General features: G+C 29.5%; 1 protein-coding gene across 1 annotated transcript in view; it reads right to left on the bottom strand.

The window, feature by feature from the left end:
- Positions 1–25,275, bottom strand: part of LOC142325115 (uncharacterized) — a 231,613-nt gene that overhangs the window by 21,595 nt on the left and 184,743 nt on the right. Inside the window, exons 2-4 of the mRNA XM_075366468.1 lie at positions 9,214–9,427; positions 3,558–3,794; positions 985–1,166 (exon numbers count right to left, since the gene is read on the bottom strand). Coding sequence (XP_075222583.1) covers positions 985–1,166; positions 3,558–3,794; positions 9,214–9,427 — 633 coding nt within the window. The remainder of the gene's footprint in view (positions 1–984; positions 1,167–3,557; positions 3,795–9,213; positions 9,428–25,275) is intronic.

Here is a 25,275-nt window from a genome sequence, read left to right as displayed (position 1 = left end):
ATTCCAATAAGATTTAGTGCCATACCATACTGCCAAAAAAGTAGAAATATTAAAGAGCTCCCATGGCCCGGTAACTCCCCAGACTAAAACTTAATTGAAAATTTTTGCACAGCGGTCAAAAAACGACTCTCAAAAATTAATTATACCACAAAAATTAGCCTCATTAAAGCAATAATATAGTATGATTTCATGAAGAAATAAAAAATATGTGTAGTACACTTGTTAATTGATGCCAAATCATGTACGTGAAGTGATTAAGAATAAAGGAGGACATATTAATTACTAAATATTCACAAATTGTACAGGTATGATATTTTTCTAAATAAAGTTATTTTTTTATTAAATAACTTCAGTTTGGATTAATCTGATGGATTAATCTACTGTTTCAACTTACCCTGTACTCTGGTGATTCTAAAATGAACAGAGATTAAAAAAAAAAATAACTCATTTATCTAATAAACCCAAGTTAATAAAACGTATAGTGGCACAATCTTCAATAATTATTTCTGATGGTGTACTTGTGCAGTGAAAGAGAAGTAAAAAGCTGATGATATGCTTAAACCATACATACTGTAGAGGTCGCCAACAACAACTGCCTTTGATTAAACACTTTCTACAGATTAATTAAGGAATCACATTATTCTGAATATCAATCATAAAACCCTTTATCCATCTCTCAAAAATTTTGTTGCCAATTAACCACCTACAAGAGGCCATTACATCAGCATATCACACAACAAACCAAGTTATAGCTACACATTTTCCATGATACTTCTTAGATACCAGTTCTATACTTTGTCCATCAGTAACCTGGACTGAATTAGAGTCTGAAGATTCAATGACATAGGCAATTTGTTCTACTGGACATATCTCTTAGCTTATTATTCCCAAAATAATACTGTGTAGGGTAAGACAGTTACAAATACTTAATATTTACAAATATAATTTGCTATCACCTAGATTAATATAAAATTGCAACAATACCTTATTATTAAGATTATTATTGTTATTATTGTTGTTGTTGTTGTTGTTATTGTTATTAGATGATGACGAATTAGTTGACTGCACGGAAGACTCAGATTCAGAATCTTCTGATTCTTCAGGTGATGGAGTTTGACTACTTAATCTCTTTCGTTTTCTACGAGGACGACCTTTCAGTTTGGGTGCTGAAAATAAAAAAATAAAAAATCATTACATATTGAGTCACCATTTTTCTTCTCTAATAAAAAAACATTCTTCAAATACAACTTAATTACTTTTTACCATTTCTGTAATCGTAATGAATAATTATGAAGTTTCATTTTATAATAAAATCAAAATGGAAAGTACCAATTACAATTAATATCTTTGTAAAACTGTAATGATCAGCTCAAAGATTGATGTATACCTTACAGGCTACCATCAGCTGTTACATAAAATTCAAGGGAGAAGGGATTAATATAATCATACATATTACTACATTATTCAACTATTGGCTATTATTATTCCATAGTCTTGTCTGCTCAAGCTATGAACTTCAATTATTTTCCAGGGAAAACTCTACAATATAACAGGTCTAGAAAGAATACAGCCTTGGCTCAGGAAATAGACAGTATTTCCAGAAGGAAAGGGTAGAAACATTTCATACTTTTAAGTTTTTATGGTGATTGCTGACATCTAGAACCCTTAAGAAGATTGTTATTCTTAAAAAGAATTTTTGACTGCATTTATTCCAGATTAAAGTTGTGGTTGGCATCAGGCAAACAATAATATTCTACTTTAATTATGCTTATGTATCAAGTAGTATCATGTTTTTATATAAGGCTGCTCTCCTGCTCTTTGCAATACTAGAATAAACCTTACATTAATATGTTCCATTCATATTTTCACCACTGCTACCAATAAGAGGGTGACATCAGTACAGTAATAACAATACAAATTAGGGAGATGAAAACACTCATATATGTTGATCTAATGTGGTTGGGAACAAGTAGCTAGCAAACAAGATATATATATATATATATATACATACAGCAAGATTGCAGAGGATATAAAACCACTCATTTTCACTTTATCATCATAAGTAATTTCAGTTTCCAAAATATTTTTTTGTAGACTTACATAACCTTTATTACTAATACTGTTTTAATATTAAGAATTATTTCTTATATTCAGTTAAAAAAATTCTAGGAGCTAACATATTTTTACTTAAGTAAATATTAAGATACTTTCCCACATTTCTTTAATGTTTTTAACATTTTGTCTCTTTTTTGGCAAAAAAACAAAGTTGATCTAATTTAGATGAAACTAGAATAACTATTCGTTTTAAAAAAGGTAAAAAAATTAACAAAATTGCAGGGAAAAATAGTCTCTTACCTGTTGGTTCTGAATATTTTATCAGCCAGAAATTTAAATTGGGAAACCTAATAATATAATATTACATTTGTAGCTTTTGGTAATAGCAGGGACAAATAACTTAAAAGAGACCAAGGTTCTGCAAACCTTGGACAGAATCAGACCAAACCTTGGGAAAAATCCTTCAAATCAATCACCGACCTGTAAGCCTCAAACAAGAAGTTCCTGACACATCAGTTACTGTATGATATTAATAGATAGTGAACTAACACAATCCAATGAGAAAGGTATGTATTAAATGAGAAAAATATTTACATTTATGATAAGAAAAGGAGGCAATCAGCCAACAGAGAGTCCCTTTGATTATGGTAGTTTACTTTCCAGCACAGGGCCATGAAAATCTTAATTCTATTCACTGGTTATTGCAGTTCTATAAACTTCAATTCCTTTTGGTTTTAGACTAGCCACTTTTTTTTTTAAAGTTGAGTTGTCAACCCTAGGCCCAATCCCCAAACTGAGTTATTTGTCTGTTGAAGTTGGTATACCTTAGGAGGATTTCTCCACTTTATGACCCAAGAACTTGATTTTAAACTTCTTCCATCAGACTATATTATATAAAAAGAACTGATACACTGCCACACATTGCTCTAGGATTGAATCTAAGTCTCATGGAAGTAGGATCTGCTGGCAAAGCTGAACAACTACATAAGGCACTATTTATTGCCAGAAACAAAAAGCATTACTGACTCTTAATGGTGAAACTTAATTGGTGTAGTCCCTCACCAGTGCCTTTTACCAAAAAGCCACAGCCCTCCCTAGGGTTGGCCTCTGTGGGGTGATTGATAATAACTCAGCCTTTTATCCTATGAAGCCAAACCTAATAGTGGTCCCGGAGGCTAAAAGAAAAATTGTTTCTAAGGTCCTGGATCCAATCATTGCTTATTGCATTTATTTAAATGTGTAAAAAAAGTGCACAGAAATTCAAAAAAAGTAAATAAATAATTAAAATAATAACTGCACCACTTGAACATTAATAGCAATAACATAGTAAATTACATAATACACATGTACATTTGAAAATATACTGATAATATTAATCCACAAAAAAATTCAATATGATGCAAGAGTAATAACAAAATATAATAATAATAACATCAAAATTGAATAATAAAATTATTATTAAAACAACTCTAAAACCAGAGGATATTTATAAAAATACTAACCTAAGTGGTTACAAAGTAGTTCATGTCCTTCAAGGTCAGGATAATCAAATGTATCTTTACAAAAGAGTACTCGTGTATTTCGACAAGGCACTGTAAAACCACCCAATGCAACTACAAGTGCTGTTCTTAACCACTTGTTGTGAACACCTTCAAGACGTTTTAATATACCACGATAGCGACAGTACCTTGGAAAACTTAATACAACCACACCTGTACTTGTTTCCCAATGAGATTCATCTATTAAAAAAATTTCATATTAAAAAAATACTAGGATATAAAACAGTATTAATATAATAAAAATAATATTTAATGTAGATTACATAAACAGTATTATACAACTGATTGCTGAAAATAAACCAGTTGATAGACCAACATGGTGAACCAAGACAATCAATCTATAAGCTTGTTGTACAACAACTTGCTATTAACTTTCTTCGATATTAGTAAAGCAACTGCTGATGAAATACGGAACCAATAAATAGTTGCTCCCTCCAACCAGCCTGTGAAATGTGTGTAAAAATAGTTTTTTTTTTTTACAACAGAAGTATATATCTCCCTCATATGATTACATATCCATCAATTATAGTGTCATGTTTATGGTAAAGAAAATTATGAGTATCAACATTGTGAAAAAAAGGTGCTAAAAATTCAGACATTTTTATCAAATTCAATTAAAAAAAATCAGCAGGCACTATTGAAACATGAAAGAACAGCTATATTTTGGGGCTGCAGAGAATTTTTTCAAACAAAATTCAAGGGACATGGAACAATAGTTTTCAAACAATTATAATGAAATAATGATGTTTCTCTGCATGAGATCACACAAGTACATGTGAGAGCTTAGTTGGGAAATTTTCAACCATGATTTATGACCTAACTTTGACACCAAGTAAAGCATCCTTCCATTAACATAAAAATCTGACTTGAGGAACTCAAGATTCTGAAACCAATGAGGAACTGACGGATGGATGAAATTAACAACCAACCCAATACCCTAATGCCAAGTTCTTCAACAAAGGTCTGAAAAAGCTGATTTAAGGGTCTGGATGCAATTAAGAGATTGTGTGAAGAAGCAATGTACGAGTATACACAAGTAACAAATGTATATAATAATTTACTTTTCCACATGCAAACAGTTGATGCTCAATTTGATCAGAGATGACATTTTTAGCAAGTGAAAAATTAAAACTCTTCAGAGGATTCAAACACAGGAACCTCTGAATGAAAGACAGACACTAACACTGTACCAAAGAGTTATAGAAGGAAGTGCAGAATGATCTTCACCATTTACCTATAAATATTTTTCTCAGTTTTGGTTTATTTTTATTATCTAAAGTCAAATTTGGAATAGCAAATGTACTTAAAAACTTTTCAAAAATAAAATTAAATAAAATTTTAAAATTGCTGTTTACAAAAAAAAAAATTACATTACAAATTACATGTACCTCAAAAACATAAGTGCTTACCCATACTTAAATTTTTAAAGCACGTTTTTATAATTATTTAATATTTTGATAATGACACATTATTTTTATTTATCTACAATTTATTTACTTAAGGAAAATTAATACTATTATAAGTATTAATAAATAATAATTAGATACACATATAAAAAAAATATTGAGCTGTTGCATTCAACATACTCAGGAATTAAAGTACCTATATTTTTGATTGAGTACAATTTGTTTTTCTATCATACTGCTTTAAATGTTTATAAACATTTTTATGTTATCAAATTTTTAATTCAACTTTTTAAATCTTCTGGCAATTAATAACTAAGTTAAATGTTGAAAGGTTCATAAATTAGAATTCTTCAAAATGTTCGGCTGACGTTAAGGATAATATAAAGATTTATTGTGATAGAATTTTGTCACTTCATGTAATGGATCTGGACCAAGTATTATTTTTTAAAAAAATTAAAATTAATATTTTTGCCCAAGCTTAGTTAAGCTGCTATCAACTTCTCAGGAGTTTTCCAGAAAAAAAATGTAAAAGTGAACGTGCCAAATTAGATTACATTATATGTATTTTTTCATGTTAATGAAAAAAAAATAACATATACACAGAATTACAAAACGAGCCTTTTTTGAAAAAAACTTAGTATTTTCTAAAAGTTTTCAAATTAAACATCCTAATATTTAAAGATTATATTTTAAAATCATAAAATCTAAATAAAATTTTTACATAAATTAAACTAACATTTTTATTACCAAGAATATATTTTTAATAATACTTCTTTTAACCTTGAAGCACTAAAGTTTATTAAAATAAAAACAGGAAATAAAGGAAAAATAGCATTAACAATTTAATTTAACCTTGAACTTCTTTCTGCAACGATAACAAACTTTTTCACCTTCATACATACATTCAGTTGTACAATTACAATTTATTTATTCATATCTTAATGGTTTGAATTACAGAGTATCATTATAATAAAATTTTACATAAATGGATAGTTTTATTACTAAGCTTCAATAAGAAGATTACACAATGGACATTTAAACCATTATGTTTAATTAGGTATATTTATATTTGAATTTGATGGTTACAAGCAATTGAAAAAAATATTGTTTTTTTTTTAATTCTAAAGTTAAATAAAATGTTTGTCTGTGACTTCTACTTTTAGGTTTTTTTTAAAAATAAACTTTTTAATTAAGTTTTTTTATATAAATTCACATTTAAAAAATTTTAGTTACATACTTTTACACTTATTCATCCAAAATGCTATAATTTTCAATCTGTATAATCACATGAGTGAGTCATACGAAGTTAAAAAATAAAAACAATTTTTTTGTGACTAATACACTTGCTTATAAAGTAAGAAACCCAGTCTATACAGAGTATCACACCTTATTCCTTCAAGGGCTATTATTATAATAAGGCTACATGGAATAAGATATTATTAGGTCAACAAAATGCAGAAAAAAATCACTTTGGTTTTTCCTACAGTAATATTTTATTATTATTATTATTTTTGCACAAAGTAATTCTTCTTCAGAGTTTTGAAGGAGATTAAATCATAACATTCTTTAATTTTCTGTTTTTCCTTGAAGCAATAACATGAACAAATTAATAAAATTTTTTCATGTTATACATAATTCTGTTTCAGAATGATATGAATGGTTAATGATAATTTTATCACTGAAGAAGTTGATTTTGAGGCCCAACCAAACCAGTTGTAATACAAACACCTCTTTTGTAATATTCTAAGCCACAATTCTTTTTTGGGTCATAACTAACAACACATCTCAACCAATGATCCATGGATCATGGATATAATAAGCTACAGGTACATTCATTACATGAACAAAGGCTTACTGCACCCCAAGGGCCCTGAATCAAGAAAGCAGAACTAGATATCTAAAGACCTAAAGTATGAATTAATTATAATGAAGATCAAAACGTCTGAGTTTTTGTTTAAGATTCTGAGAAATTTACATTGTATTACACATACAACATTTCTAAATTACTTAGACTGCTTTCTTATGCTGTAGTATGTCCCCTTTACAATGTAGGGCTTTATTTTGAGACATCTGAGAAGATTTGTTAAAAAGAAATTATGGTTATTGTACACCATTATGCCAAAGCATTCTCAACAAAAGACCAGGTTTGATGAAAAAGTATACAACATTCATTTGAATTCAAAGGACAAGACTAATTGTGACACACCTAAATGAAAATATTTTTTTTTGACTCTTTTAACAAATATTTTTCCACTTTTTAGATCCAAAAAAAAAAACATCTTTTTATTTATTAGTTCCACCTAAAAAAAAGTCCATTCTCTACTTACAATATAACCCCAATAATAAATTAGCATTTAATATTACTGCAATTAATCTGAATTGCATATAATTAATACACATAGTCATTAAAAATACACTGTAGTAGACCAAAATATATATTTATGTTTTATTCTTCAGAAACATAACTAAAGATGAATTTAATTTTATAGTAACTGAACCAGCACAAAATAACCAGTATAAAAAATGCCCAAACACTATAAAAGAAAAGGAAAAAACAACTAATAACGTTTCAAAATGCAATAATGTGAATAAACAAAACTAAACAGAAAAATTCCCTTGAGGATTATTGTATCACAGCACAATGTTTAAATATCAATATCATTAAGGATTACATTTCACCTTTCATGCAATATTTTGGATCCTAAAAAGAAAATTTTTCAGGAGCGACCTAAGATTTATTCGAAATGATTGAATCTCTTTTCAGGACAGTCAATTTTCTTCTAAGCAAGCTCTACGGATTTTAACAGCTAGCTGTAGAACTCCAAGAATTGTTTTCAAAAATTCATAATATGATAAATATTTTTTGGCTCTGGAAAAGCTGGTATAACGACACTGTATTTGTTGTATTGACTTTTTCTACATTATATTGATACCGCAATAAAACTAACTCATTAAGATAATCATGAATAAAATAGCTTACAGTCCTTCAAATTCAACCTGCATTCTATTTTCATAAATGGAACTTCTTACTTTTCATTATTACAATGATTTCTTGATTTTGACAGTTCCGACTTGACTAGTAAGTCTCATTCCCATCACTTTTTGAGTCTATTTATCTTTGCTGTCCATGTGATCTACAATCCTATACCCAAGTTATATTCTTGAGTTATCCATTCTCAGCACATGCTCATGCCAATATTTCTTTTGTACATTACATTTTTTTCATTAACACATTTAATGTCCAGTACTGCTCAATTACTTCATTAAGTACTCTACCACATAATGTAAATCCAGCCAGATGTTGAAGAAAGTTAATTTCTGACTCCTAAATTATAGATAGTATCTGTGCTAACACACAGTTCTTCATAGAAAGGAAGAACAAAAGTAAGATAAACATAGTTTTATAAAATTTTTATATTGTTTCTTGGTAAACCTTTTATGTATAATTTGACTTCAATAAAGATTCTTAGAATGAGATAATTCAAAACAGCAATAGGAATTCAAGTTTTACAACAGGCTTATGATAAATAGTTACATTTGCCCTGTTTGGTGCCTTGGTCCAAGAAATCCTCAAATCTTGGTTTTAATAACTGAAACAAGACTGTATCCACTTGAGGGTTTGTTAAGTAAATGAAAAGATCTCTGAAAATCATCTTTAAAATAGAAAGATATTACTTGATCATCACCAAATAGTAAAAGTATTCGCATATAGGTTTTTACCACAAAAATAAAAAATTCTTCTTGAAATGTTACTGCTATTCACAAATAGAGCTTCTCCATCCTAATTTAAATCCTTATATTGTATTTATAATATTACAAGTAAGATATTATTACTTCATGGAACATCTTCTGCACTGATGTTAACAGACTGAGAAGATTATTTTAGTCACCATAAATTTTTTTATTTGCAAAAAGTTATTTAAAAAAATAATTTTGTTTAAAGGCCATTTTAAATACACATTTGTTTAGCAAATACCATTTAAAATAAACATTATTGTAAAAGATGAAATTAAAAAATTATACATAATACATAAAAATAATAAAAACAAACAACAGTTTCAAATAAAATTCTTTCGATAGGTTTTATTTACGTATATTCAGCAGTAAGTTCTGACGATTAGAAAATATATTACAATTATTAATACATAAAGTTACAAGTATTAATTACAAATATTTTAATAATTAATAACAACCTAAAAGATCTTTCTCCTTTTCAATATCTTCTAAATCAATTGCAGTACAATCATTAAGGAGTTGTGGTCTTGAAGGGGTAGTCCATTTTTTCCCATTGCAATCACGATTCCAAACGGCAGAGAGACCCCAACTCCAGTCTGTGGCATCTGTTATCCATGTTAAGAGATCTTCTACTCTGATAACCACTTTTTCTGTTATAGCCACGACTTCATCCTGAAACAAATTAACACAATTAGATTAAAACAATAAATTATTTAGAGACCATTATCAACATTGGGATATAATTTTTTCATAGATTCAATTCCTGACAATCAGTTGAAAAATGAAATCATCATTGACCACAACAATAATTGGTCAATAATACAATTATTTTATGTTTATTAGATGACTAAATTTAACTTATTTAAAAAATTCAACCATTTTTTAAATAGATTAGCAATTTTCATCTTAGAAACACAAAAATTAATTTTTATGCATACTGCTTTTGTTTTTTCCTTCATGTTAGTATTTTCGTAGAATTTTTGCATATCAGAATGTGTATCTATGAAGTTCTATTATAAAAAAATTTAAATATTTAAATTAATAAGGTGTATGTTTACTATCTCACCATACAATGGACTCATCTTTACATAATGTCAAAGATATTTTTCTGCAATACGTAGAAGACAAAATAGTTACCAATATTATAAATACCCATAATATAAAATGATGAATTACATATGTTGATATATTAATGATATATAATACTCTAAACATTAATTACTTAAGACAAAATACTTAAAACTAAATAATTTTCATAAAAAATATTTTAAACAAGAAGTAAATAATAGATCCTACTTTTTAGATAAGATAAAAAGGAAAAAAAAATAAAATAGAGAATATAAAACCTAATATTATCTTTAACAATTAATAAAAAAATCAATACCATTTATATTAATAAAAAAAAACCAGCAACACAGTTGTATGATTTAACAGAGAAAACCATACAGAAAATGTTAAATTAAATAAAAAAATTAATTAAATAAAATACATAGTAAACAAAATGTGGATGTAATATAAAAGGCGTTCATTAATGTCCATCTATACATAATAAAACAATAGATTACAAAAAAAATCAATATTATTTTTAAACTACGAGGCTTGGCTGATAAATTTTGCATATACATGCGTAGCATGATGCAATATTGAAATGGAATAAAAGTACACCCTTTTAGTTACAAAATGCAGTATTTATTTTTCAATATAATCCACGTTTATACTGATACATATGTTTTTGCATTCCTGCAAAAACTCTGAAAAAATTCTGGCGGTCTTTCTCGAATCCTAGTGGCCACAGCTTCCTTCACCTCATCGTCGGTGATGTAATGATTACCTTTGAGATCCCTCATGAGATGAGGAAAGAGGTGGAAATCGCACGGAGCCAAATCCGGCGAATATGGCGGATGCAGAACTTCAGTTTGCGAAGAGGCATCACAGAGTTTGCGCGGTACCCATCGTACACAGATTTTACAGTTATCCAATTTCTCGATAATATGGCCTACTCATTCTTTCGAATGCAATTAAATCCGTCCTTAAAAACACAAAATATTAAATAAGACAAAAATTGAAAAATTAGACCAGTCACCTAAAATAAACCTTTAAAAACAAGCCCGATAGAATCATCCAGCAGTATCATCGCAGAACTCTGTCCAGGTTCTGCGATCCGTATGGAGAATCTATAAACTCCCGCCAACTTTGCATTCCATTCCATTCTTTCGATATGCCTAACTGAACAGCGGTGCGTTGCCGGTCACTTTGAAGAAAATCGTCCACCTCCTTTCAATGTTTCTCGACAGTCACATGAAACTGGTCGTCCGTTGCGAGGTGCATCCTTAGTTGTCGCTTTACTAGCTTCACATTCGCGAAGTTTCAACGCCCACTTACAGTATTCCTGTCAACAGTTTACTAACGTAATCCGCTTTTAAACGGAGGAGAATATTCGTAGGATTCACCTTTCTGCTGTTAAAAATTCGATCACTGCGCGTATTTTAACCGTGTTGACATATTGGCCAAAACTCGACTCCATTTTAACTGCTACTGAAAGCAAACCGGTAAACGGATTTCAACGCATTATCGCAGGTTTGTAGCTATCATTTGCTGCCACGCCCAACTCGATAGTACCTTTTGTCTCCGTGTAACACGCTAGTGTGCAAAATTTATCAGCCGAGCCTTGTAATTAAAAAAAAAATAGATAAACCAATAAACGTCTAATCTGTACTTATAACAAAGCAGAAAGAGTAAAAAAAAGAATGCACAGCAAAATGGTAAAAAATTCTACATGCGATAAACAAACAGAAATTTTAAACAATGCTTTCAGGAGCATCTACAGACATATAAGTGCAATAAAAATCTAATTATGCTGATAAAATGAAAAAAAAACAACATATTTTCAAGCATAGAAAACGAGCAAATACTACAAATCAATAGCAAATTTATATCACTTACACAAAATAAAAATAAAAACAGCAAAAAAACACAATGAATGAACACGTAAAATTTGAATACAATGGTAGGAATTTATATCTTTATACACAATGCATTCATTAATTTTAGATATTTTAAATTTCTATTTAAAAGTAACTTATGTATCTAAGTTTGATATCAGAAGCATACTAACACACTGACTCCATTGCATGCTAACACACTGTTGTTACAGTCTGCTGTTGCAGCGGATAATTCACTTTATATCAATGGTTGAGATGTTTAACACATCTCTCTATAATTTAATATTTTTAAAATAGGTTTTTAATATCTTTTATACAAATAAATGAATGTTTATTTATCCCGTATGCGTTCCTACACCATTCATCCGATTACGATAAAACTTTGGTGAATTCTGGGCGCCCGCGAAAGTTTCTGAATTAGTTTGGACCCGCTAGGTTGAGATATTTAGAAAAATTGTGTTTATGGACCGATTTGGCTCATATTCAGAATATATATTAGTAACTAGAAGAATTTTTTTTTTTTGCAAAAACTATACCCGCTAGATGGCAACGGTGTCGAGATATTTACGAAACAAACAAACTTTCTTCTTCTATATATATAAAAGGTAGTGATCGTATGTAAGTCCGCTATAAACTAAAAAATTACTGGGTCGATTTACGCGCAGGAAAAGGGGAAAAAGAAAATAAGGAAAAGGGTAAAAAGGGATAAAATGAAAAGTTAAATTTTGTGAAGTTCCGTAATGTTCATTTTTTTAATGTTTTATCAAACTTTCAATTGTATTCATTTAATCTATATATTTACTCAAATTTAGCAATAGCGACGCATTGTCGGGTCTCCTAGTAATTCCATTAAAAAAAAAAAAAAACATGTTTTGATGGACACACTGAAAACCTCTTCAAAAATAATAAATATGGAAGAAAAAATGAATAAAGTGTTAAAAATGATTTTATAAATGATATTTTATTGTTATACATTGAAACTATTATGACATTATGTGTTCATTGATTGACAAAAATAATTTATAGCGAGGTTTGCTACAATGAGATAACAACTGCAAAAACCGTCCGCAACGATAAACATAATAAAACAAATTTTAATTTTAAGCAAGAATATATTACTGATAATAAGTTAACCTTCAGTATTAATTGCTTACAACAAATAGCGTATTCACAATTTTCTTGTCTTTTAATATTGAAAAGAAAACAATATTTTTAATTATTACGAATACAAATTTAATTTTTTACTAAGTTTTTCTCCCAATGCTAAGTTAATTTTTTTAATATAATCTTTAATTTAATTTTCATTATCATTGATATTCTGATCACTATTTAAATAAAGATAAATATGCTTTTAAGGAGGAAAGTCTCATCTGTATCACATATACAGATAAGAGAAGTTAGATAACAGATAGAATGATCTGAGTTTACCCGATAAGAACCTTGAATGGACAACCCACAAATAGAAATGAAATCCCTGGATATAGCCAAGTTTATAAAGAAATCATCATTCCACTAAACTTCATTAAGTAACTGATCCAATTATTACTGCCTCATCCTTACTAATGAAGTAACAGTGTAGTAACTGACCCCAATTTCCATGTTCACAATTCTCAGGAAGGAAAGGATCAAAGATAGGTAGAAAGATAAATGGAGGAACAATTAACCAATAGATACAATAATTCAATGGTGAATTAGAATAAACCCATTTATCAAAACCTACTAGCATGCCTGCAGTCCCATCAACACTGTACAAGAGCTGATCAAACCACTAGAGTCAAGGTAACCTTTAGACTGATAGCTACATAAATATAAAAAACATGACTGGCTTTTACAACAACATTTTTTTCTAAATTAACAACCTCCAAACAAAAGAAAGCAAGAACAAGTTTAGTAATTCTAAAAGTACAATATTTCAATAGTTGTTTTAGCAGTTGCTTAGGACATCAACCAATTGATGCTTGATATTGCCTGACAAATAAACCTGAAGCTGATCACCTATTATACATTTTGAGTATTGCACACGTAAAAAAAATGAAAAACTGAAGCTACAGTTCCCAAGGGAATGCTTTTCATCATTCCTTTTCTTTTCTGAAAAATAGTCAAAAGTTTATCATTATTAGTAAATATAAGAATAATGACATTCCTTGAGTTAAAGCATGGAATAATGGAAGTTTAAAAAGTGTGGCAGGTTGAAATAGTGTTCAATTAACCATACATCTCAGGAATGGTCGAACTGAGACTGTACAACACTTCATTTCATTTACACTCATAGATATCATCCTCATTCATCCTCTGAAGTATTATCTGAAAGGTAATTACTGAAGGCTAAACAGGAAAAAAGAAAGAAAGGTTGAAATAGTGAAAAATGTTTAATTAAATTTAGGTTTAGTTGGAATTATTCGATAATATTGAAAAAAAAAACAGTTTTTCTTGGTCAAGGAATTATATAAAAAAATTAATACCGTAAGGGAAGACAAAACTTAAAATATATGAAACAGATAACTGAGAATGTAGAATGAATATTAAGGCTAAGGGATTGGCAGAGAATGGAGGAACAGGAAGGTTCATTAAACCAGTCACACAACTGATAACATAAAAGATAAAAATTTCAACAAAATTAACCGATGGATGATAATTTAATATGATAGAATGTTTGGATGTTAGGATAATATTAATTATCTGATGATTCTTAATAATAACACACGTAATTAAAGATTAAAAATAGAACTGACTGTCGCATGTATGAGTAAATCCACATGTGTGTGTGTGTGTGTGTGTGTGTGAGAGTTATTTTCTTTCATTAAAGTAATATAAAATAATCATATTAACCTCTAAATTAATATTTTTTATGGTAATAATACTGCAGATAATAAATATATGAGTATTTTTACAATAATAATCCTTTTCTCTTTTATTTGTAAGAATTCTATTAAATATATAATCAAATATTTGAATAACAGAAATTAATCAGAAAATGAAGTGAATTCAAACCTCAAAATTAAAACAAGAATTTTATTTTTGTAAAATATATTTTCAAGCTATATTTAAGCTTTATATAATAATAATAATAATAATAGTAATAATATTATCAATAAAGCTATTTAAATACATATTTCAATTCCCAACATTTCTTATCCCCCCTTCTCTACTCTTTCACACACACACACACACACACACACACACACACACACACACACACACACACACACACACACACACACACACACACACACACACACTACACATATGTGTCCATTTATACAAGACACACACACACTAACTTATTCATACACCCATAATTAAATAGATAAGTAATATTATAACTGAAACACTATAAATGGGGAAATAATTTACAACTTGCAACAGAGATAAGATAAAACAAAAAAACTACACACATATGTAATTAATAACAATATATTTATTATTCTGTGTAATCTTTTTAACTGTATAGCATTTAAATAACCATATCTAAGATGATTAAATTTCACGTATTTAATTAAATAAATACATAATAAAAAAAAATTTAATAAAGAATAATAAAAAATATTTATTTTATTATAATCGATTTTAATTATATTATCTTACAATTTTTTTTTATCAACAAAAAAGTCCTTACATTTTTTAAATATTAAAAATTTATTTTAAAAAATATGTTCATAATACTAACTACAGGAAATAATATATAATTTCATTTATTTTTTATAAGAATATTAATAGATTTTGATAAGTTATTAATTCTTTTGTATTAGTATAAAGTAATGTTTTCTTGCAAAAAAGGAATGTTAAGTAAATTTTACGTAAGACCAGTGTCAGCCAAATTCCACTCCCCACTTCTAAGCAATTTCCAGGGGCCTTGACAGCCTGAGCACTTTTTTCATAATTTTTATAAGCAAATTTTAAAGCACATATATATGCCACACATATGCAATTAAAATAGAATTTGAAAAATTAAATATATTTTCTACCCAGATGAAACATAGATTAGTAATCAGAGATATTACCTCAGGTAAGTAAAAACAATTTCATCAACTAGAATATTAAAAAAAATAATAGTAATAAATTGAGATGAACAAATAAATGGTACTTAACTAAAAAAAGGTTTAAGTGGGGTATTACCAACAATTTTCCTACATTACATCCGACTAGAAATACGTATAAACATTTACCACAATAATTAATAATTACTACCCACCAATTAGCAATTGCCTAAACTATTGAAATACCTAGATTACCTTTAGTATATTTTGTTATCAATCAATCAAAACTTCTTACAGTATTGGTTAATAATTGAAGCAAGGTACTGCATGTTACTGATAACACTGCCCAACAATGAAAATGTTTCAGGCTCAAAAATAGCTTATTCTTATGTATTTCCATCTGCTGAATTCAAAAATCAACATATAAATGACCAATTAGCTCTTGCTTTGGAGATATAATGAATGACATGTAATTTTTTACCCGATCTACATTTTTACAGTTTGGGGGTGATTTTGTTTTTGGAGTTGTCACACCTGTTAAATGACAAAACACAATGTTCTCCAGCTGTTTGTAGGTTATAAATTGTTGCTGTGACTGTGAGTTTCATATTGTTTGTCTTATAATTGGTGCAGAACTTCTGGTTTTCGCGTGCTTTTGAAGTGAACAAATGAAAATTGTTAAATCAAAATGCCATGAAGATGTATAAATTCACTGTATAATTTTTGTTACATTTTGGGTGAAATAACATTTTCATCAGAGAAACGCAGTGAAGACTGTCTATCAACATTATTTTGTTATGAAGATAGGGGACCAGGATATGTCATGGGCTACACAAATATGCAGCAACTCTACGAGAATGGCTGAAAAATAAAAACAATCTATGGCTTTTGCTGTGCCTATGGTTTGGTGGGAGCCTACAAACCATACAGAAAACTGCTATTTCTGCTTGACTCCACCTATAAAGACAGGACTGTCAATGAAGAAAAGAGAAACAGTTCAATACCCTAATTTTCCATCTGCTATTCGACTTATTCCACATTCATATAGTTTACTAATTCCTACTTCACCCCAAAACTAAGTGGTCGAAGTAGAAAATGAAGATAAACCAAACAAGCCTTCCACATCCCATGACTCTGATTTTGATGAAAAAGATGATTGAGTCAAACGGAATTGTGTGATCTCATTCAAGACCTTGATTTATCAAAGGAGAAAGCAGAACTTCTAGGGTCAAGACTACAGAAATGGAATCTTCTCCAACGTGATGTCAAGGACTCACAGTACAGACAATGTCATAGGGATCTGCTTTCTTTTTTAAGAAGAAAAACAATCTTGTTTTTTGCTGCGACTTAATGGCTTGATGAAATGGTAGAATCTGAATCATGATCCAACTGATTGGTGGCTATTCATTGATTTCTCCAAGCTTAGTTTGAAAGCTTTATTATTTCACAACGGCAACAGCCTATTCTATTCCTGTTGGTCAGGCAGACCACATGAAGGAGACTTATGCAAACATGGCAATCCTCCTAGACTCAATCAAATATGCTGAACACAAGTGGAAAATCTATGACGATCTAAAAGTCATCGCTGCACTCTTAGAAATGCAACTGGGATATACTAAATATTGCTGCTTTTTATGTGTGAGACCAGTAGGGATAGGAAATCACATTATATTCAAGCAGACTGGCCTTCAAGAAATCTTAACTCTAGCAAAAAAAAGTCATTGCTGAGCCTCTCATGGACCCAAAAAATGTTCTTCTACCCCTTCATATAAAGATGGGCTTTATAAAAAATTTTGTCAAAAGTCTGAACCGAGAAGGACAGGCCTTTATACTAAGACAAATTTCCTACATTAATTGATGCAAAAGTTAAGGAAGGTATTTTTGTTGGGTCACAAATTCGACAACTTATAAAGGGATCCTGGATTTGACTGAATTTTTGAGGGGAAAGAAAAGGAAGCTTGGAAAGCCTTAAAGGGAGTAATTCACGGATTTTTATGCAACAAAAGAGATGCAAACTACAGTCAGTTGGTGACAGTACTTCTGCAAAACTACCATCAACTCGGATGCAACATGTCCCTTAAAATCCATTTTTACCACTCACACCTGGACTTTTTCGCTCGTAGTTATGGAGTTGTCAGTGTTAAACAGAGAAAGATTCCATCAGGATATTTCTGTAATGGAACAATGACATCAGGGCCGTGCGAATGAAGCAATGCTTGCAGATTACTGCTGGTCTGTGTGTAAGGTATTCTGTAACTCACTTACAAGAGGAAAGCCAAAAGACAACGATCTCATGAAGCCACCACATCAGACCCAATCAACTGCCAGGTAATCTTCCATCAATTAAGCACTCTTAGAATGTAATTGTCGTTAGAAAAATGTCAGATGAACTTTCTAAGTTGTTGGTGTATGTAATTAAAATGTTTTGTTTTTTCTTAATCCATTAAAATAAAATATTTCCACCTACAGAAGCTAGAGCTAATAAAAATTTGCCTTTGTCATATTCGTTTTTATCAACACAAAATTAGTAAGATTTCACTAATGAAGTGAAGGAAACGTTAAAAAAAAAATTTTTGTTGGGCAGTGTAGTTGATTAACATGATAATTTTTACGGTCAACAAAACTAGGAACATATTTAATAATTTTTTTAATGATGACTTGGTGCAATCATGACTAGATTTTTTTTAAATTTTAATGAAATATATATGAGTATCTTTTAACTATTGTTTTTAATGTTCACCTTTACAAAAACATGTAAAAATTCCTTTAATTCACAATAATTTTTTTTGTACTTTTTTATTGATTTACATCGGCACAATTGACAATACAAATTCAATGTCACTGAATAAAGAGAAACTTTTTATTGATAATTCAGTTAATTAAATTCTCACAATAAGTAATTTATGATTTCAGGAAATTGTAAAATGTCAACAAGCATTAAAGAAATCAATACAAAGCAAGCATCAGAGTAGTTCGGAAATTTCTTGGCCGGAAACAGAGATTGGGAAAATATGATCAAATAGGTATGATCCTTAAATGGCGTGCTGTGAAGTTTCAGACACGTGCGTTTAGTTGTTTGTAGCAAACTAGTAAAGCAAACAACTTTTGAAATTTTCTGAAAAATGGATTAAAGCGAAGTTTGAGGGGGATTTTGGATTTCAGACCATTTATCGAATGATCGAAAGTCCAAAAACCGCCACGACCAAGGAAACCGTCACAGAAATCCACAAAAATGCTGCATTAAAAATGATCACCGAATGAAAATACGTGGCTTGTTAACATTGTAAACATTTCGATAGATACTGTAATTACATTTTACACGATATTTTTTGTATGAGAAAGCTTTCTGCAGGTTTGAATTAAAATATAAAAAAACAACCATACTTCTTCCTGAACTCCTGAAAAATTTAATTTTCTTAAGTAATATTATGAATAATAAATTTACAAAATTAAGTACGGCGAGAGTGTACCTTATTTTATACAAAATAAGATAACCAATCAACGAAATGATCAGATGATATCAAGAAAGATGGACGAGTCACCTGCTACGAATGCCTCAAACAGGTTGCCATTGCATGCGTGGTATTATAAGCCGGATGGAAGAAGAGATATAGGTAGCCAAGAAGTTGATGGGCGGTGGTACAGGCTTATCAAGCCTAAACCGTGGAGGAGTAGAAGGAGGATGAGGGTAATATGAGAAAAAAAATATCAATATGATATAAGTGAAACTCATAATTATAAAGATCATATAAAAATACAATATTAAGACAAATGGAACATCTTAAGCTTCGTAATTAGAACTGTCTAAAAAAATTATGAAATAATGCTTAATGTTGTTCTTCGAAGATGAACAACATAGATGTGTGTCTCACCAAACAAAGAAATTTTATAATAATAGGTCCACTGGTATATACGTTCAAAACAAACAGTAGTAAAACTCAAATCGTTCGAATTGAAAATAAGGAAAAAACTTGGCACAGGCTATATTACTCATATTCTATCTTTACAGATGAATTTGAAGCATAAAAATACACGTAATAACAATATAATATTTAAAGTCTAAATATCTAAACTCTAGAAAAAAAAAGGATTAAATTATGTTCAATTACCTGGCTAATAGCTATTCTTTGGTCTTATTAGTTATAAAGATCATTACCACTTCTACTGTCTGATTTAAATTTTTACCTATTGAAGTACATACATTATGAATATAAATCTTCTACATATATAAAAATGAATGTATGTTTGTCCCGTATGCATTCCTATACCATTCACCGATTGCTATCAAACTTTGGTGAGCTGTTTTGCGCACACCCGCGAAGGTTTCTGAATTAGTTTGGACCCACTAGGTAGCACTAGAGTCGAGATATATAGAAAAATTGTATTTATGGTCCGATTTGGTTCATATTCAGAATATATATTAGTCACGAGAAAAAAAAAATTTTTTTTGCTAAAAATGGACCTGCTAGGTGGCGCTGGGGTCGAGACATTTTGAAAAATTGTATTTATGAACCGAGTTGGCTTATATTCATAATATATACTGGTTACATGAAAAGAAATAATTTTGCAAAAACTATACCCGCTAGGTGGCACCGGTATCGAGATATTTATGAAACAAATATACAAACAGATTTTCTTCTTCTGTAAAAGGCAATGTTCGTATGTGTGTCCGCTATAAATTAAAAAAAACTACTGGACCGATTTGCACGTGGGTTTCTTTAAAATGGTCCGCGTTGTTAGAAGAAAGTTTAAAACTATTGAAATCCTCTATCTGATGAGTAGAAAAAAGTTAGGGGTATTTTGAACAGATTACTGTGTTTAGAGAATAGTTTGAATTAAATCTGTAAGTAGTGCTGTTTTAACAATTGAATTTATTTACATTCTGACTTTTATAAATTGAAAGGTTAAATTTTGTGAAGTTCCGTAATGTTTGGTAAGTTTCTTAACGTTCAGCATTAATTGTGATGATTTTACAGCAATATCAAACTTCCAATTGTGTTCATTTAATCTATATTAGGTAGATTTCATAAGAAAGTTACCTACTACTACAATGGGTACCGTGATTCGACTTCCGGAAAATTTCAACATATCTTCGCGTTTCACATCCCCCAGACTCCAAAACTACCGTCAGTTCAAAAGTTTACACACACACACACATATATTTCATTCTCTTGTGGACACGATAACTGCCGTAATTTTCAACCTATCACTTTCAAATTGATACATAAAATATAACGATCCAAAATCTCGGTTGAGTTCGTTAATGGGCAAAATCGGACCATGGGGGTGGAATGGGAGGGTTTTTCGAAAAAACAAAATATCGCTATAACTTTCTAATTAAGTAAAATATCGAATTCGTTTAAAGTTTCTACTATTCTTTGGATAAGGACCTAACACTTATCTAAGTAAATTTTTTTGATATCACCAACCACTGGCCCAGGAGGCGGAAAAAATGGGGTTTCGAAGGGAAAAAAATCATACCTCCTTTAATAGGCACAGTATCTAATCGGTTTAAAGTGGTCTTTAGTTCTCTAAACATTACCTAAAACCTTTGTCTGAAACAATTTTTGAAATGACCAACCCTTATGGCAAAGGATGACCAAAATATTTCTGGAATTATTAAAAAGATGAGGCTTCTATGCTAAACATGTGAAACTTTTTTCACATGAAAACATTGTCGTATTGAGTAAATTTGAAGTTTTTCTTAACTTTAAGGTGGAAATATATTTTATCCCATACTTAGCGTAGGTGAGATCTACCTCCGCCTTCCTGCGTGTCGAAAGAGATTTTATATATACTCAAATTTAGCAATAGCGAAGCACTACCAGGTCTGCTAGTTTACATATAAAAAATATAGGTATTTTTAAAAACGAAAAAAAATTGTTTTTATAGCTTTATTAGAAAGACGAGTATATGGTAAATACAAATATATGAAAATCATTATTCTTTTTAATTTAAATTTATTAGTTATAAAAAAAAACCAATATAGTTAAAAATTATACTAATTATTCCGGCCAAAAAATTGTAATGTATTGCAGAATTTACAAAAACAAATCTTACCCCTTTCAATTCGGTTAAAAAAAATTACACAGTGATCTAGCAGTTTTTGTTTTCTATATGTGCCCGGATTCTTTCTTGTTAATTAATATGACCGCTAATTTCTATTTTTATATCTTTATTCAATCTAGGCGTTTGAAAAATCGGGTTTTCAGTTTTACGCTATTTTTTTAAACAATAATTTAAAAAACTGAACGACTATCTAATTTGAAAAGTTAAACAAGAAAATGCGTACAGCATCAAAAAAACCATTGCGTCGCGGATTAGGTGGTATTTGTAAATTTAAAATAATTATAATTGATATTTCGCAGTAATTCGTGAAAAAAATTAATAAGCCAGCGCCTGTATGTAATCTTACGTTTTTACGTGGTCGTTACAAAATTCCTCTTTACTACAATATTACTCGTATATAACTTATTTTAAACGATATATATTCTAATATATAAATGCAAAAGAGTTTTGGCGGTTCCGTCCGTTTGCAGCATTATCAGACGAGAACCACCGAACGATTGCTTTCAAATTTTCAGGATACATTCGTGTTATTCCAGGGAATGTTTTAAGCCATATAACTTAGCCTCCTCCCCTGGTGGGGGGGGGGGTTGAAGCTATGAATTTTTCCTCTTGGATGACGACCTAATAACGTGTTCGATATCGTTTTTCGACGTAAAAGTAATAGATTATGCGTTTTATACCATAACTGATTTTCAGCTCTCTACCTTGACCACTTCCCGAGATATAGCGTATTCTAGCGTAATGGAAAGGGGAACCAAAAGGGTTCGTTTACAGCAGGAGCATATAAGAGCTTCTATTTCACGAACGAGGGAAACAATAGAGAATAGGGTGCTTTTCAGTCTTTAATTATTCTTTGTCAGTATTATTCTCACAACCATGAAGATAAAGAACACAGTGGAGGAGTCCAGGGGACGGAGCTCCCAAACTAAACGGGAAAGAAGAACGAAACGAACACTGACCGGCTACTATGTACGTATATATATATACATTATAAAAAATGAATTTACGTAGCAAATAAAAGTTACTTCTAATAATTACTTTACACATTTTCTTATTCGCCTTATAACGTAAATAACAGCAATTAATTTTTTTTAAGACGAAAAATGAAATTTCGTTATCCTTCCAAAAACGCTCACGAGAAGAATTAGAAAATATGAGTTTATTGTTTATGAAGAAATTTTTTTTTAATTGAAATGGGTATATACGACGTAATGTCGAATATTATCTTTAAAGATTTGTTAATAAATTGTATTTCCGCTAATATTTTTTCTTCGGTCTTACTTTTTTGACAAATTGCAATAATGAAGTGAAAAATTAAATAATTTAATAGATAAATAATGGAATAACATAAAATCGATCTGGATTGTTTTATATCTATTTACCCATATTTATGAAGCTTTAAACTTATAACCAAAGATATAACAGAATTGTAGGATACAACTGATTAATTATATCACTATCTCTTACTATTATTATTATTATTACACATTAATAATAATATAGATGTATAAACGAAGCTTGTATTTCAACATTACAATAAAAATATTATAGTCGAGATAAACTTTATCAGTAAATTATAATTATCTAATAAAAATAAATACATAAAATAAACACTAACGAACAGATGTGGATTGCTTTACTTTATCACGTAATGATATTATATCTATCAAAATAAATACAATTTGGTCTGGATAAATAAAACGTATTTTTTTTATTCATTAATTTGGAATCTTTATCAAAGATATTAATTCAAATAAAAAATATCAAAAAAACTAAAAAAAAAAAGTTCCAAATCTTAAACAAATTATTATATATCGAGCTGTATAAAATCTAATAATTAAACAATTTTTAATATTATTTTTTGCAGCTGTGGTATTATAATTTAATTGAAATTAATTTTATGCGGAAATATATATATAAAATATAAGTAAATAAAATAATAAATACATTCAACAAAAATGAAATTTTCTTTTCAGAGTTTACAATATTTACTGTTGTACGAGTGAATAAAGATATTTCGAAAAAATAAAACTAACATTTTGTATTAACTTCATGACAGAAATTCCGCCACGCAATCGGGAAATTTGCTTTATTTACTCAAAGATTTAATTTCAAGTGGTATTAACTTATGATAAAGAAAATTTAGATTTAAAAACCTTTCCAAATAATCTTTTCCATACGAATACTTCTTTTTTAACCTTCATAAAATTTAACTAAATTTTAAATCAAAATCTATATTTTTATAAGAAATCATTTTTTTTTTCTTTTTGGATGATTAATTCACCATACCTGTGCACGACAATATAAAATGGAAATTTTTTAGCGTATGAAAAACGGCATGCCTGACCGGGATTCGAACCCGGGACCTCCAGATGAAAAGCCGTTTTGTTCAGAATTAAATTCTCTACAAGCTTTTATTAAAAGTTTTACGTATTAATTACCTATTTAATAAAGTTACTGTACGTCAAACATAAAAAACAGGGTTTTTTACCTCAATTTATTGGTTTTCACACCAGATTTCTCAAAACCTATTGCAGATACGGTTCTAGGACCTATTTTATTCGATTCTTCAAGTCAAAAACCATAAGAAATCATTAATTCTGTCCTTTAATCAATGTCCAAAAAATTTCAGTAAGACCTCATTTCACCAAGGTAGCTGAAATCCGAGCGAAATCTTTCACTAGCTCAACTCGCAAACGAAGCATTTTAGAACGTATGTTTATATGAAATTTTCCCATTATTTTCACCAGTAAAATATGTTATGAAAGTCCCGGGAGAACTCAGAGATACACCCTGGAATTTCTCTGTTCTAGCATAGCCTACTAAAAGATACAAATATTTCTCAAACTAAAAAAAAAAGTGATGTTGTAGGAGAGGAGTAAGATATATTAGAGCTAAATGCAATCCCCAGTACTTTGAAAACATATTCGGCCGGTTGCAATTTCCTAAGATCCGCAATTCCTAGAATATAAAATCATCAAAGATGACTTATTATTCTCTACACAAACCGTGAAATGATAGCGACAATATCATTCGATTTATAATTCAAAATATTTCGAATCAAGATACGTTGCAATAAAAATCACAATTTAGAGAAATTCAAAAAAATTGGCCAGCCTTTTAGTACGGCTTCTAGATTAACTAGTTGGTCACGGGGTTTGATTTCCGGCAAGGATCTGGTATTTTTTCAATTATTTTTACATCTATCCCATCTCTTACGTTAAAATAACATTACGGAATGGTAATAATAAAATAACTAACTAATTCAAGGTTACTGGAAATTTAACTAACTTGACTGATTTAACAACTTTTATATGAAATTTTTATGCGTTTTGAAAGCTACAGTTATAACAAAAGATTACCTATGTATAAAATCGAATTAATAACTTTTTTAATACAGAATGGAATAAGCTATATAACAGAATTATTAATTAATACCATTTATCAGTTAGATAAATGTTACTTTTTTAACAAAAATCTGACTGTTAGCGTTAACGATTTTCTTTGGTTGGCTGGGATTCGATTAAAGAGT

Source organism: Lycorma delicatula, chromosome 5 (assembly GCF_047948215.1).
Source record: "Lycorma delicatula isolate Av1 chromosome 5, ASM4794821v1, whole genome shotgun sequence".
NCBI classification, from domain to species: domain Eukaryota; kingdom Metazoa; phylum Arthropoda; class Insecta; order Hemiptera; family Fulgoridae; genus Lycorma; species Lycorma delicatula.
This window is presented reverse-complemented; position numbering and strand designations above follow the sequence as displayed.